This window comes from Labeo rohita, chromosome 20 (assembly GCF_022985175.1).
Source record: "Labeo rohita strain BAU-BD-2019 chromosome 20, IGBB_LRoh.1.0, whole genome shotgun sequence".
NCBI classification, from domain to species: domain Eukaryota; kingdom Metazoa; phylum Chordata; class Actinopteri; order Cypriniformes; family Cyprinidae; genus Labeo; species Labeo rohita.
In genome coordinates this window covers 18967155-18979519 of record NC_066888.1, presented here as the reverse complement: position 1 = coordinate 18979519, position 12365 = coordinate 18967155, and the positions used below count along the sequence as shown (strand labels likewise).

Sequence of the window (12365 nt, the reverse complement as noted above, 5' to 3'; positions counted from 1 at the left end):
TGAAATATTTGGCTTTTTCTGTCCTTCTCTCATTTATATGCTCCTTATTAAAGCTACATGATGGCAAATGGTTATAAACCTACACCGCTGGATCTTTCTGATGTGAAACTGACACCTGGACAGGAGGTTCTAGTTGATAAATTGGCTGAAAATGCTCATAATGTTTGGGCCAAAGATCGCATTAAACAAGGATGGACCTATGGTATTCAGCAGGTAACAATGTCCTGTGCATTATTCATAAGATATGACTTTGAATTTGTCCGTTTCCCTGAAGCGCATTGACAGACCTGTTAAGAATGTATCTTTATCTATTTCCATAAAGTTGTGTAACATCATCTATTTTGCATTTTATTCAAAGGATTTGAAAAACCGTCGTAATCCACGTCTGGTGCCATATGCTTTATTAGACGAACGCACTAAGAAATCAAACAGAGACAGTCTTCGAGAGGCTATCCGTACTCTGGTTGGATATGGATATTTCATAGACCCACCTGATCAAGAGAGTGAGTTTTAATGCTTTTACTCTACAGTGACTTTATATACAGTAAATACACTATCAGTCAAAAGTTTTTGAACAGTAAGATTTTTAATGTTTTTTTTAAAGAATCTTCTGCTCTACCAAGCCTGCATTTATTTGATCCAAAGTGCATAAAAAACTGTGAAATTTAAAATAAGTACTTTCTATTTGAATATATTTTATAATGTAATTTATTCCTGTGATCAAAGCTAAATTTTCAGCATTATTACTCCAGTCTTCAGTGTCACACGATCCTTCAGAAATCATTCTAATATGCTGATTTGCTGTTCAAGAAACATTTATTATTATTATCAATATTTAAACAGTTGAGCACATTTTTACAATCAGAATTCTTTGATGAATAGAAAGATTTGAAGATCAGCTTTTGTAATATTATGCACTATACCATTCAAAAGCTTGGAGTCTAATTTTTTATCCTTTTTCTGAAGGATCATGTAATGATGCTAAAAATTCAGCTTTGAAATCACAGGAATACATTACATTTTAAAATATATTAAAATAGAAAACAGTTACTTTAAATAGAAAAAATGTTTTTGCTGTACTTTGAATCAAATAAATGCAGGCTTGGTGAGCAGAAGAGACTTTAAAAAACATAAAAATCTTACTGTTCAAAAACTTTTGACTGGTGGTGTATATCAGTGGTGTGCAGTGGTGTTCTGAAATGAGGAGGCAAAGTCCTCAAAGTTTTTTTTTAATAAAATGTAAATTCATGTCCCAGTTCATGTCCGTAACAGTTAAAACTTATGTGAACAATGTGAACTTATGTTCAGCTGTTCTTTTTAATAATTAACTTTTAACTATTTTTGAATTTTTCTGATCATCAGTCATCAAAGGTTGGTAAATATTGGTCACAGACACAGAGATTTACTTTAAATTTCACCAAGCTGATTACTCACTAAAAACCCCCACAGATCATGTTTTCATATCGTGATAAAGGCATTGCCTCCTCTCATGTGACTTTCTCCCATTCATTCTTAATTACCCCCCATCAAACCCACCCTATGCTTTAGAGTGTCTGTTAAAACTTAATGGGCTCAGAGGAGGCCAAATGGGTAAAATTTCACCAAATTTTCCATTCTGTAGCTGCTCACATCGTAGAGAAGGAGGGCATTGAATCCATCCGTCTCTTCCGTGTGGAGAAGACCTACGCTGTGAAGACCGGGAAGTGGTATTTTGAGTTCGAAGCGCTCACTGGAGGAGACATGCGGGTGGGCTGGGCACGGCCTGGATGCAGACCTGATATAGAACTTGGACTAGATGACCAGTCCTTCGTCTTTGATGGCTACAGGGTGATTTTCTGATACTTGGTCTGTTTTATTTTTGTTTAATGCTGGTACAAGATATTGAGGACAAAAGTGGCGTTCAAAACATTTCAGTCTGTAAACACATTCAAAATGTATAGAACACAGCAGAAGTATATATTCTGATAAATGATGTTTTGAGGTTTTGTTCTAATCTAAAAATCATTCCCAGGGCCGCCGGGTTCATATGGGCAGTCATTTCTTTGGGAGGTCATGGAGTAAAGGAGATGTGGTAGGCTGCATGATCAACATGGAGGACAAATCCATGATATTCACCCTGAATGGAGAGATCTTGATCACCAACAAGGGTTCTGAGCTCTGCTTTGCAGACTTTGAAGCTGAAGATGGTAAACAGACAATAATCAACATAAACACAAAGCATCTGTAATATATGTGACCCTGGACCACAAAACTAGTCATAAGGGTCAGTTTTTTGAAATTGAGATCTGAAAGCTAAATATATATAAGCTTTCCATTGATTTCCATTGGTTGTATAGGACAATATTTGGCTGAAATACACCTATTTAAAAATCTGGAATCTGAGGGTGCAAAAAAATCTAAATATTGAGAAAATCGCCTTTAAAGTTGTCTGAATTAAGTTCTTAGCAATGCATAATACTAATCAAAAATCAAGTTTTGATATATTTACAGTAGGAAATTTACAACATATCTTCCCGGAACATGGTCTTTACCTAATATCCTAATAATTTTTGGCACAAAAAAAAAATCAATAATTTTGACCCATGCAGTGTATTTTTGGCTATTGCTACAAATATACCCATGCTACATAAGACTGGTTTCGTGGGCCAGGTTCACATATTACATATAGGGAACAAGACTTTCTTCTTTTCATTATTGAAGTAAATGTTTATCAAATTTCAGCCCAGAATTTTTGTTCAAGCATATTTTGAACAAATTGATACACACTGACCTTTGTCACCATAGGATTCATCCCAGTGTGCAGCCTGGGTCTTTCCCAAATTGGCCGTATGAATTTAGGAAAAGACGCTAGTACTTTTAAGTACTACACTATGTGTGGCCTTCAGGAGGGGTTTGAGCCCTTTGCTGTCAACATGAATCGAGAAGTCACCATGTGGTTCAGCAAACGTCTGCCTACGTTTGTTAATGTCCCAGAGGACCACCCCCATATTGAGGTACTTTCTTGAGATGCCTTTTACTTTCTTGGAAAAAACTGGGATGGATTTTGTAAACTGCATCCTTTTTGTATTTAGGTTACTAGAATAGATGGAACTGTGGACACACCTCCATGTCTAAAGGTAACACACAAGACATATGGGACCCAGACTAGCAATGACGACATGGTTTGTTGTCGTCTAAGCATGCCTGTTGAGTTCCACTCTGGCCCTCGGAAGATCACTGATATCAATGAGGTGATCGCTGAGGACCAAAGAGCTAAGAAGGACGATGGAGGCAAGATTGATTATGCCAGCATTACAAAGGTAAAAAATAAAGATAACTCTCAATACTTTACAACTTGTAAATGCTAACCAGTGTTTACTTATACACTGAGAATAATAAAAGAGCTCATTGTACTGTGTTTGACTTTTGATGTACTTGTGCTAAAGTACTACTACTCTGTGAGAGTGTTTGCTGGGCAAGATCCATCGTCCGTTTGGGTGGGCTGGGTGACACCAGACTACCACTACTACAGCAAACACTTCAGCCTCAGCACAGTACGCACCGTGACTGTAACGCTGGGTGACGAGCGGGGACGTGTTCATGAGAGGTCAGTTTAAAAGACTGATTCACACTTCCAAAAGAAACCCCATCATTTCAAACTGCTGTTGTTTTCACACAGCTGTTTTCACATTACTCCTACATACAACCCAGACATATTGGGAATTTCTCCTGATTGAATCTTGTTGTTGTCTTTTTGTCATCTCTTTTTAACTCAGTGTGAGGAGGAGTAATTGTTACATGGTCTGTGCTGGGGATGTTGTCAGCAGCTCCACAGGCCGTAGTAACACTGATCTGGAGATTGGCTGCGCCATAGATCTGGCCTCAGGCCTGGTCTCATTCACTGCCAATGGCAGAGATCTGCCTACTGCATACCAGGTAATCACAACTCCTAACCTTTAACAAAAGAGGACACAGTGACATTGCTAGACGTAAATAACATCCATCGCTAGACGTAAATAATAACAGGCTTAGCAAATCATTATGGAAAATGATCATATTACTACAGTTCGGTTCTCATTTTCAGGATTTTCAATTTGACTATTAACTCTTTCCCCGCTAAACAGAGTTTTCCATTATTTACTGAATGAGACAAAGTTCCCCCGCCAAACACTGAATTATCCGGGTTTTCTATGATTTTTATTGTTACATACTACCAAGTGACCAACTCAACAATTGCTTATAAATGGCTGTATTTCTTGCTTAAAATGAACCCAAAAATAGGTGGTTAACATTTTTTAATATGTTCAATAAATGAACATGTATTAATAAATGTTCACTTTTTGATTATTACTGATGCTTCTAGTAATTATGTGTTTGATTTTTAATTCACAGCCTATTTTGGGTTTATTTTAAGCCAGCCATATAGTACTTTTTTTTATTAAAGAAAACTACCCAGAAGGTTGGGTTAAACATTTAACCCAACCGTTGATAAAAACGCAATTTTCTCAGCTTTCTGCTCAAAATGTCGCTTTTATATGAAACTTCCGTGCATTAGCCAGGTTTCCATCCAAAGTTGCGAATTTAACTTATCTGTAAAAATTGGAATATCGCATAAAACATTTGCGAATAAGCACCGCTTCCATCCAACAAGTCAAAGAAAATAAAATTGTCACTTCCTGATAAAATGACACTGTATATCACTAAGAAAAGTAGGAGAAACCACTAAATATAGTCATTTTCATATGTAATAAATTGCTTGCACCTCAGAGCAAGTCGACGAAACACAATAAATGTGGTAATTTCTTTCGGAGATGGATACTGTTTGGGAACGCAGTCGTGTAAGACAGTTGTGGGAGGCAATTATACAAAAAATCCTTCAACGACAGACTTTGGTCAGGCATTTCAGAATGACCATAACAACATTTTAGATGCTGTGGAATGAGATCAGTCACCTGGTTACACGGGTTTTGCTGTCACATAGCGCAAAATCACATGACTTTTTTGATGCGTATGGAGGAATTTATTCGGCAAATGCATTTCCATCTTCCGTTATTCGCATTAACCCTTTTCCGCAGAAGTCAAAAACCATCCCCAAGTGAGCTTTTTTGTGAATTAAGGGATTTTTATTCAAAATGTGGCCTTTCCATCACTTGTTTCTGATGCGATACTTCAAAATGTGCATAAAAACAAGGTGATGGAAACATAGCTATTGAAGTGTTGATTAAAAAAAGAATGTTTGAAGCTAGAAACAGATTATCTGTTTAAAAGTAGGGGCTCTGTCTTTTTTCAAAAATGCTGGCGGGAAAAGAGTTAATTTTATTTAAGGTTTTCAAAAAGAGATAATAAGTGCTAAAAATGATAAACTAAATATAAAGGGAAATACTGTTGTGCTTCTTAATATAGTGGTGACAAAATTCTCAAGTTTAAAACCTAGAGAAACTTATAATAGGTCTATTAAAATGGCAAATGAGGATTTCAGTGGCAAAATCCCAGCAAATTTGGTGCCCAGTAAAGTGTGGGCACTTCAAAATCTTGTTGGAAGTAGAAGGTCATCTGGATGATTTTTGCCTACTGTTTTATGAATACTCTGATTTTGTACATACATACTACACTTTTCACATAGTATGGATAGTAGTAATTCAGTAACATAGTATAGTAGGGATGCATGCATATTCGGACAGCCAATATGCAATGACTTGCTGCATTTTTAATAAGTTCAAATCTAGTTTTCTTTTTAAAGTTGGATAAAGTTTTATTTCAATGAAAAGTAAAGCATTTGGAAAGTAATTCTCAACTTTGGGATACACAGTGAGACTTTCTACAGAGGCAGTAATGGCTAGCGCAATGTAGTTTTAATGAATCTCTCTGCTTTTCTAGTCTCAGTTTGCCTAAGGCTCTGATGTTGAATCAGACTCATAATAGCAAATATTTAAAAGGTTGTATCATGTCTGAGCAGTCTGGATTTACATTAATCCTAAGTAGTGTGCAACACTTGCTTGCCCAAGTAATGTAAGCGAACTTCTTTTTTCTGCCTTCTTTTAGGTTGAGCCTAACACTAAGCTGTTCCCTGCTGTGTTTGTTCAACCCACAAGTCCCAACCTCTTCCAGTTTGAGTTTCCAAAAATCCCAGTAAGTCTACACTATAGATGTTTTCAAGTTCCTCTATTTCACACATTATAATTCACTGACGTGATCTGCATCATTCCTCACACAGGATGCAATGCCCCTGTCTTCAGCCATCTTTAAGAGCTTACAAAGAAACCCAGAGCCCCAGTGTCCTCCTCGGCTGGACGTGCAGACAATCGTGTCCGTGTTGTGGAGCAGAATGCCCAACACCTTCCTGTCAGTGGAGACGGCTCGTGTGAGTGAGAGGCATGGCTGGGTGGTGCAGTGTCTGGAGCCCCTGCAGATGATGGCTGTTCATATCCCAGAGGAGAACAGGTGATGCATTACTCAGGCACTCTGTTTTCCACATGCAATGACTAGCAATGACTTCGTGATCTTGGGAATGTGACCTTTCATTGAAATAAAACCCCTTAAGTGCTCATCTGGCCCCAATGCCAGCTGGCTTAAATTAAGATCTTAACGTACGTCCTGTTTTCCATTCCGTAGGTGTATTGACATCATGGAACTGTCAGAAAACGAAGATCTACGGCAGTTCCACTATCACACTTTAAAGCTCTTCTGCGCCCTTTGTGCCCTGGGCAACAACCGTGTTGCTCACGCCCTCTGTAGCCATCTTGACCAATCGCAGCTTTTGTACACCATTGATAATCAGTACCTGTCTGGTCAGCTGCGTGAAGGCTTTTACGACGTCCTCATCAGCATTCACCTGGAAACGGGCAAAGAGGCCCATCTCATGATGAACAACGAGTTTATAATCCCAGTAACGGACGAGACGAGAAGCATCCGCCTCTTCCCTGACGACTCTAAGCGTCACTCTCTTCCTGGTGTAGGCTTGAGCACTTCAATTACCCCTCGTCTCAACTTCACCCCTCCGTGTTTCATTACCCCTAAGCGCGATCAGCCTCTCTTCAGCCCACAGATCCCTCTGGGTACCTTAAAGGAGAAAGCCATCAGCATGCTTACGGAGGCCGTGCAGGGCGGAGGCGCCCACATTCGAGATCCTGTGGGTGGAAGCGTTGAGTATCAGTTTGTGCCGATTCTTAAGTTGATTGGCACCCTGCTGATAATGGGAGCCATGACCAGCGAGGAGGTGAGGACCATCCTGCTTCTCATTGACCCCAGTGTGTTTGGGGACGGAAAGGAGGAGGAGGAGCAGACAGCAGTGGCAGAACAGGGAGCCGAGAAAGAGGAGGCCACCAGTAATGAAGAGAAGGCTGTGGAGGCTGGGGAGGAGGAGAGTAAAGAGGCTAAGCAGCCTCCTAAAGGTCTTCTGGAGAAAAGCTTGCCTGAATCGGTCAAACGGCAGGTGAGTAACTTCTTGTTCATTATGATCGTTTGCATTCATAATATTTTACATTGTGGTTAAGCCTTTAATCTGAAAAAGTTTACAAGTTCTTTAGTTATTAGAGTATGCTTGCTTGATTTGCAAATAACTTTAGACAGCAATGTAATTTATTTTATTTAATTATTTATCTCATTAATTACATTAAAAAGAATTAAAAATTCATTAAAGTTTTTTTTAAGTAAGAAAAAAAGTACAACTATGTCGCAATTACCGTATTTACCATAATTACTAGATGACCAGAGCCAAATGTTCTGCAGGGGAGCTATTCGCGTCCTCAGACTCGGAATAATGCATTTCTATGGAAATGCTATTAGCACCAACATTAATCTGTGTAATTAAATCAATAGACAAAACATTATGTTTTATTAATAAACTATTAAAGTTTTACATTTTACTTGTTTAGCAGGAAATTAGACATTAGTTACGCTAGCTACTTTGATAATATAATCTTGCCATTATTAAGACATTAACTGTAGTCATTTATTTGACTTATTAAATAGAAATAAAAATAAAAATTTTACTGCAGAATCTTGTACAATCTTGAGTGTTTCCGCATGACGAAAAAGCAGTCTGGTGGTACAAGTCAGAGTTTACAAGTTGTAATTGCAAGCTCTACAAGGATGTGAACACTTTTTACAAATCAGAATCTTGTTATTACAGCAATTTCATGATAATGGATTAAATTTAACTTAGAATTTCACCCTGAATTAGCCTATCTTTATTTAGATGGGAATGTTTAAAGAGATAGTTCACCCAAAAATGAAAATTACCCCATGATGTATTCAGCCTCAAGCCATCCTTGGTGTTACTTTCTTCTTTCAGACGAATACAATCGGAGTTATATTAAAAATGTCCTGGGTCTTCCAAGCTTTATAATGTCAGTGAATGGGGATTTTGAAGTCCAATAAAAATGCTTCCATCCATCATAAAAAGTGCTCCACACAGCTCAGGCGGACTTAAAGAATTACAGCAGCTCCCTTCCAGAATAAAACATCCTGATTCTCACTCCATGCAAGATGTTAATGTGTTTCTTTTTTTAGTCGAAAAAGGAATGAATGGTTTTTGAGGAAAACATTCCAGGATTTTTCTCTGTATAGTGGACTTCAATGGTGGCCAATGGGTTGAATGTCCAAACTGCAGTTTCAGTGCAACTTCAAATGGCTCTACACAATCCCAGCTGAGGAATAAGGGTCTTATCTAGCGAAATGTTCTACCATCTTCTAAAAAAAAAATAATTATATGCTTTTTAACCACAAATGTTCGTTTTGCACTAGCTCGACTTCAAGCATTATGTAGTCATGTTGGAAAGGTCACACGTGCCATAGGTGGAAGTACCAACCTAGTTTTTACAAAGTGAACGTGCAAAGAAAGTAAAGTGCCCTTTTACAAAAAAAGTAAAACAACGTTGACAAATGAGTTTTTCGCCATACCCTACCTTTTTTGAACCAGAGTAACCACATGTGACCTTTCCAACGTCATTACGCGATTCATGAAGTCCAGCTAGTAGAAGACAAGCATTTGTGGTTAAAAAGTAGAGAATTTTTAAATTCTTTTTAGAAATAACCGTTTTGCAAGATAAGACCCTATTTCCTTGGCTGGGATTGTGTAGAGCCCTTTGAAGCTGCATTGAAACTGCAACTTGGACCTTCAACCCACTGATCCTAGTTGAATCTGCTATATGCAGAAAAATACTGGAATATTTTCCTCAAAAACCTTAATGAAAACCTAACATGAACATCTTGGATGACATGGGGGTGGGTAAATTATGAGGAAATTTTTATTCTGGAAGTAAACTAATAAATCTGAAGTGATGCATTTGTGTAAGGAAAATATCCATATTTAAAACTTCATAAACCATAATTCCTAGCTTCCACTAACTGTATGCACAATATAGCAGCCGGCGTAACCCTTTTAAGTGCAGTGAATATTATAAATAAGGTATTTGTAACCCAAAATAATGATCAGTATGCCAGTTGTCTTGTTCAGATTTCTGAAAATCAAAATATTAGCTTAATTTGTTAGCTTTTTCTCATGCATTTACATGAGATTCTTGTGCATTTAACCAAGGTAAGTGAGTATGAATGAGTATATGAACTATAAAATCTTCCTTTGTAAGGTTTGTAATTCCAAACCAATTATTATGCCTTTAACCTCAACTGTATTTGTAAAATAACTTTACTAAGATACATGCATTCAAAAGAAGCAAGTTCTTACTTGTGATTTTGTGTAATTGTTTGTTTGTTGTGCAGATGTGTGAGCTGCTGCACTATTTCTGTGACTGTGAGCTGAAGCAGCGCATTGAGTCCATCGTGGCCTTCTCAGATGATTTTGTATCCAAACTGCAATACAATCAGAAATTCCGCTACAATGAGTTGATGCAAGCCCTCAACATGTCAGCTGCTGTCACTGCCAAAAAGACAAAAGAGTTCCGCTCACCTCCTCAAGAGCAGGTAAGCCTTCTTCAAAGACCGCATAGAGTCTTTGAAAGCTCATTCTTCATAGGTTGTCCAGAGAAGACTTTAAATGGTCTTTTATTTAATTTGTCTTCAGCACATGCAGCTCGTAATGTGATTCACTTCACTTTTCTGTCATATAACTCCAAATATTTGCAGTGACAGAGGAATGTTCCTACTGGTGTCACCATGTTACTACTGAATGCAAACTACGTCCTTGTTAATGGGAATGAGAAAATAAACACTTTGGCATCAGAACAGATTGTTGGCTTTTATTTGAAAATGTAGAGCAGTACAACCAAAAATCCAGTGCCAAGGTCTTGACTTATTGTTTTTTGATTTGTGCTTAGCACAGCTCCAAGACTGAATCAGAGTGGACTTTTTCCAGAATTATTCATGTTTCCTTTTTTAATTACACTTCTGTTTTGGTAATTGAATAGATGCATCTTTTGCGCCCACTCCATTATTTCCGGAGCCAAAGATTGGGACTGCTTGGCAGAACGGTTCACACTGTTTTAAATGCACACCACATCTACTAACTGAGAAAAGCCCTTGTAGTTTAGCTTATGTGGCCAACACCAGCTCATGTCAGAAATAAACTGGTCTGTCTCTGTAACCAGGGAAACAGAAAGGTTTCTTACAGATACATCTGATTTCCATTAGAATGTTACATAACTTCTGTTAAAGGTTAGGCTTATGAAATCTATATTTCATGATCCATCATATTTAAAAAAGATTTTGGATTACCTCTCAGTTTCGGTTGTGGAGATGTGATGCTTTTTTCCTGAGGCAGCATATAATTTTTTTATTGCAGATAAATATGTTATTGAACTTCAGTGCTGGTGATGATTGCACCTGCCCTGAGGAGCTTCAAGAGGAGCTTCAAAGCTTCCACGATGACCTGCGACTACATTGTGGTATATATTTATCCATTCTTTCTATTGTTTACCTCCATTCTTAGCCTATTTCTCTCTAAATAGGTCCTGATGTGATGAAATGTCATTTACAGCATGCAGATAAAGTTTCCATCTTTGTATATATACGCAGGCATCCCTATGGAAGAGGAAGAGGAGGAGCAAGACACATCGCTTAAAGGCCGCCTAATGTCCCTGGTATACAAGATTAAAGGTCGTCCACAAAAAACCGAGGAAAAACCAACAGAGCAAGAACAGGCTGCTCCTAGTAAGGCTTGTCAAAATTAGATTCTTCAAACGTTTTTATTTCTTAGTGTTTTATTATGCCCTTTGCTCTGCTGTATGTGGTTCCAAAGACTGTCTCCTGAGGGCCAGAACATTCGAAACCAAGCTGTGCAAACATTTTTAAAGAAAAATACTTCTAGGCAACTTATTAAGCAAAACATGCATTATTTAACTTGTACTGAATGTGTTTAAAGCTGCACCCCCAAAGAAGTAGATCAAAATTTGTATTAAAATCTATGAAAAATAGGCCACAAATTATATAATAAATTTAAGTATTAAATATAGATATTTTCCAGGAGGGCAGTCAAAAAATACAGAAATTAAAAAAAAAAAAAAAATATATGTTTTTTCTATTAACCAACAGTTATAATATACACTACCAGTCAAAAGTTTTTAAACAGTAAGATTTTTAATATATTTTTTAAAAAGAAGTCTCTTCTGTTCACCAAGCCTGCATTTATTTGATCCAAAGTACAGCAAAAACAGTAACATTTTGAAATATTTTTACTATTTAAAATGTTTTAAGATGTCATTTATTCCTGTAATTTTCAACGGTGAATTTTTTGCATCATTACTCGAGTCACATGATCCTTCAAAAATCATTCTAATATTCTGATTTGCTGCTCAAAAAAAAAAAAAAAAAAAAAAAAAAAAAAGATTTATTATTATTATGTTGAAAACAGCAGAGTAGAATTTTTTCAGGTTTCTTTGATGGATAGAAAGTTCAGAAGAACAGAATTTATCTGAAATAGAAATCTTTTGTAACACTGTAAATGTCTTTATCATCACTTTTGTTCAATTTAAAGCATCCTTGCTAAATAAAACTAAATGTGACTGGAGTAATGGTGCTAAAAATTCAGCGTTGACATCACAGAAATAAATTACATTTTAAAATATATTCAAATAGAAAACAGTTATTTTAAATAGTAAAGATATTGCAAAATTTTGCTGTTTTTGCTGTACTTTGTATCAAATAAATGCAGGCTTGGTAAGTAGAAGACACTTCTTTACAAAAAAAAAAAAACTTACTGTTTAAAAACTTCTGACTTGTAGTGTAGTGTATGACTTGGTGTCAAAAAACCTACAAAAATATATTAGTTACTTTTCTGAAACATTCTGATGTAAACATCAAATGGAACATAAATTTACATTAGACCAAATAAATAAATAATTCCATACATAAAGACAGGCTTTTCTTTTACCGATACACTACTGATATTAAGTTATATATTTTAGTCCAAACAGTAAATACCTTATGATCAG

General features: G+C 36.7%; 1 protein-coding gene across 2 annotated transcripts in view; it reads left to right on the top strand.

Moving 5' to 3' along the window:
• The window catches only part of ryr3 (ryanodine receptor 3), a 105689-nt gene that overhangs the window by 51247 nt on the left and 42077 nt on the right, over positions 1–12365 (top strand). For both annotated transcript variants that reach the window (XM_051139582.1, XM_051139581.1), the window contains 14 exons: positions 54–213; positions 359–503; positions 1622–1827; positions 2012–2186; positions 2785–2993; positions 3072–3299; positions 3426–3586; positions 3756–3915; positions 6022–6108; positions 6194–6420; positions 6592–7411; positions 9700–9900; positions 10718–10820; positions 10951–11085. In XM_051139582.1, coding sequence (XP_050995539.1) covers positions 54–213; positions 359–503; positions 1622–1827; positions 2012–2186; positions 2785–2993; positions 3072–3299; positions 3426–3586; positions 3756–3915; positions 6022–6108; positions 6194–6420; positions 6592–7411; positions 9700–9900; positions 10718–10820; positions 10951–11085 — 3017 coding nt within the window. The remainder of the gene's footprint in view (positions 1–53; positions 214–358; positions 504–1621; positions 1828–2011; positions 2187–2784; positions 2994–3071; positions 3300–3425; positions 3587–3755; positions 3916–6021; positions 6109–6193; positions 6421–6591; positions 7412–9699; positions 9901–10717; positions 10821–10950; positions 11086–12365) is intronic.